This window comes from Onychomys torridus, unplaced genomic scaffold (assembly GCF_903995425.1).
Source record: "Onychomys torridus unplaced genomic scaffold, mOncTor1.1, whole genome shotgun sequence".
Lineage (NCBI taxonomy): Eukaryota > Metazoa > Chordata > Mammalia > Rodentia > Cricetidae > Onychomys > Onychomys torridus.
The window spans coordinates 884-4,695 of NW_023412359.1; the positions used below are offsets into that span (position 1 = coordinate 884).

A 3,812-nucleotide genomic window follows, 5' to 3' on the forward strand; every position below is an offset into this window, starting at 1 on the left:
GTCTCAACAACCTTGCTTATACAATCCCTACTCTTTCTTGCCAATTGGACTCCTGGAGCTCCACCTGGTGCCTGGCCAAGGATCTTTGCATATGCTTCCATCAGTCATTGGATGAGAGTTCTAGCAAGACAGTTAGAGTGTTTGGCCATCTGATCACCAGACTAGGTCAGATCAAGGTTTCTCTTGACCATTGCCAGTAGTCTATTGTGGAGGTATCATTGTGGATTTCTGGGGACCTCTCTAAAATTCTACTTCTTCCTATTACCATGGGGTCTTCATTTATCATGGTCTCCTTTTCCTTGTTCTCTCTCTGTTCTTGATCCTGCTGGGATCTCCTGCTCCCCTAAGCTCTCTTTCCCTTGACCCTTGCACTTCATTAACCCCACCATGTCCAGTTTTCTCATGTAGATCTCATCCATTTCTCTGTCATTGGGTGATTCCTGTGTCTTTCTTAGGGTCCTATTTTCTAGGTAGCTTCCCTGAAGTCGTGAGTAGCAGTCTAGTCATTCTTTGTTTTACACCTTATATCCTGCTATTACTGAGTACATGCCATATTTCTATTTTTAAGTCTGGGTTACCTCACTCAGGATGAATTTTTCTAGATCCATCCATTTGCCTGCAAACCTCATGATGTCATTGTTTTTTTACTGCTGAGTAGTACTCCATTGTGTATATGTACCACATTTTATTTATCCATTCTTCAGTTGAAGGGCATCTAGGTTGTTTCCAGGTTCTGGCTATTACAAATAATGCTGCTATGAACATAGCTGAGCATGTGCCCTTGTGGTATGATTGAGCATTCCTTGGGTATATGCCCAAGAGTGGTATAGCTGGGACTTGGGGAAGATTGATTCCCAATTTTCTAAGAAAGCGCCATATTGCTTTCCAAAGTGGCTGTACAAGCTTGCATTCCCACCAAGAGTGGGGGAGAGTTCCCCTTGCTCCACACCCTCTCCAGCATAAGCTGTCTTCAGTGTTTTTGTTCTTAGCCATTCTGACAGGTGTAAGGTGGTATCTCAGTGTGGTTTTGATTTGTATTTGCCTGATAATTAGGGATGTTGAGCAATTCCTAAATGTTTTTCAGCCATTTGAGCTTCCTCTGTTGAAAATTCTCTCTTTAGCTCTATAGGCCATTTATTTTCTTTTCTTTTTTTCTTCTTTTTTTTTTTTGGCCATGCCACGAGGTGTGTTTTATTTCTATCAATTATACAAATCATTTTCTATAATATCCCAGGGCAAATTGGTGGAATTCGGCATTCTGATTATCCCCCCCCCCTTCAGAGAACTGCATGCCAGTGGCATCTGCTGCCTGGATTCACAGTGCAGCTTGTGGCTCCAGTCCATCTTGGAGGTGGCTCTTCCTCCACATCACAAGGGGGTCTCAGAGATCACGGGGTGGGTTGGGTTGTGGGAATCCTCCAGTCTAGGCTTTTAGGAAATTTCACTCCTCTTTTCCTGTTCAATGGTCTCTTTGGTCGGCAGGGTGTTCTTCTCCTGCATCTTGGTTTTCTTCAGCTTGGCCTTATTGAAGCTGGCGATTTCCCCCAAGTCTGGCTTGTCTGCCATTTACTTACAACCCGTGGAGTCTTGTTCCGTGCTTGCACTCCAAGTGATCCCAGGCACCTTGCTGCAGCAAGAGACTGTATAGGCCATTTCTTAATTGGATGGTTGGGCATTTTGAAGTTTAATTTCTTGAGTTCTTCATATATTCTAAATATCACCCCTCTGTCAGATCTGGGGTCTGTAAAGATCTTTTCTCATTCTGTAGGATGTTGCTTTGTCTTGTTGACCATGTCCTTTGCTCTACATTGGTGCCCGAAAGTTACAGGGGAACTTGGGATTACTGTCCATGCAAACAGCTGTCTTTGTCATTTCCAGAATTTTAAAAGTTGCTTACATTGCATTTGCTGTTTACTTAGGTTCCATTATATTGTTCTGAGGTCTTAAATGCAGTTGAAGACTAGATAGGTATAATTTTCCTTGGTTATGATAAAAGATAAATTAGATATAATCCTTTAGACTCACAAATATAGGATACATGATAAAATATTTTCCTTGATTTTGCCAAATACATATAGACTAGATATTGTAACTGTAATTATTGCTTGATAACTGTTTTGTTATATGGAATATTACTATGCTAAAGTTAAAACGTTCCTTTTTGATTAGAAAGAAAAGGGGAAGTGCTGTGGGATGTTGATCTGTAAGCTGTGAATAAATGTTGCTCTGATTGGTCGATAAATAAAGCTGCTTATCCAATGGTGAGATGGAATAAGGTTAGGTGGAGCATTCCAACTAGAGAGAGAGAGGAATAAGAAAGGCAGAGCTGTGGAGATGCTGCTAGCCCTCGCCAGAAGAAGCAAGGTATAAAGTACCAGTAATCCACAAGCCACATGGCAAAGTATAGATTTATAGAAATGGGTCAATTTAAGATGTAAGAGCTAGCTAGTGAGAAGCCTGAGCCATTAGGCCACATAGTTTGAAAATAATATAAGCCTCTGCGTGATTTTTGGGGGGTCTGAGCAGCTTCGAGCCCAGGAGGGAGCAGAGCATATTCCAGCTACACTCAAGCTTTGCTGGATTCCTGTAACCTCAGTACTCCAGAGGCAAATGCAGGCAGATCTCTGTGAGTTAGAGGCAGCCTGGTCTACAGAGTGAGATCCAGGACAGGCACCAAAACTACACAGAGAAACCCTGTCTTGAAAACAAAACAAAACAAAAAGATTCTATGGCTGGGACAGCTGAGACATGGTGGCTAGGTGACTTGAAATATATATATTTCCCTTACCATGTGTAGCCCTGGCTATATTGCAACTTGCTGCATGTACCTTAGTAGCACTTTCTAAAACCAAAATTAGGTTTTTATGTGGCAAGGGCTACTGGCACAGCATTCCTCACTAACATGTAACTGGTATCCCCTTTGGAAATAGTTCTTACTCCTTTCTCCAGCTTCAATATGCCAGACATCACTTCACTGATGTGCCAGGATTCTCTTCCTCCAGAGTCCTCCACAGCTTTCGACAGTCATGCATTCTTCAAAAAAACACCTAAATTCCTTCACAACACACTGTCTGATCCATGTCAAGAGATGTAAGAGATGAAAGCCTTCATACCTTTCCAGTGGACCTTTGATACAGGCTCATGACAACAAAGTGACAAGTGTGGCCAGCTGGGGACACTTTTCTCCAAAATTAATAAGTATATTACCAGAGTGTTCTGTTGATAGCCACCTCTGAGAACTCTAAACTTATTATCTGGTAAAAAAAAGAATGTTTGATTGACTCCAAAATCACAAACCCATGTCATGGTCATCTTCAGTATGCATATACAAGTCCTAGGAGTTGACTGTGTTGCTGATCAAAACATGCAGCCTAGACTCCTTCTGGAATAGCTCCTGGCACATGGCACACAGGGCTGAGGAAATCCAGGTTCAGTTCTCTCCTGAGGGCTTTGGTGGCCCCATGGCATGAGGCTGTGACCAGGATCCCAGAACTTGTGCAACTCATAGGGGAGCTGGTATGCAACTGTGTGGGAGGTGTAAAGTTCTAGCAGCCCATGGTCACCCCAACACTGAGCTGCTTATCACAACCCTCCACTCACCTCACACAATCACTTGGTCTTCTAGTGAATGAGGCCAGGTTCCTGATATTGTGCAGCTGCTTGTCCCTGAACACCAGGAACCATTAGCTAACAGCTACAGTGTCCAATCCTCAGCAGCCAATAGTGTTTCCAAGATAGCTGCTACAGTAACTTCCAAGGACCAGGTAGGTCACTCCACTCCACTCACCCTTCTATTCCTAAATCAAACCTTT

General features: G+C 42.9%; 1 protein-coding gene across 1 annotated transcript; it reads right to left on the reverse strand.

The window, feature by feature from the left end:
- Positions 1 to 1,419: 1,419 nt before the first annotated feature.
- On the reverse strand, positions 1,420 to 1,566 carry LOC118575629 (thymosin beta-10-like). Its single transcript, XM_036176094.1, has one exon. It carries the CDS (start codon positions 1,564 to 1,566, stop codon positions 1,432 to 1,434), a length of 135 nt encoding a protein of 44 aa, XP_036031987.1. The 3' UTR covers positions 1,420 to 1,431.
- Between the last annotated feature and the right edge of the window lie 2,246 nt (positions 1,567 to 3,812).

Bases quoted from the DNA above. Each gene is read 5' to 3' on its own strand.
- LOC118575629 (XM_036176094.1), bottom strand. From the start codon at position 1,566: ATGGCAGACAAGCCAGACTTGGGGGAAATCGCCAGCTTCAATAAGGCC.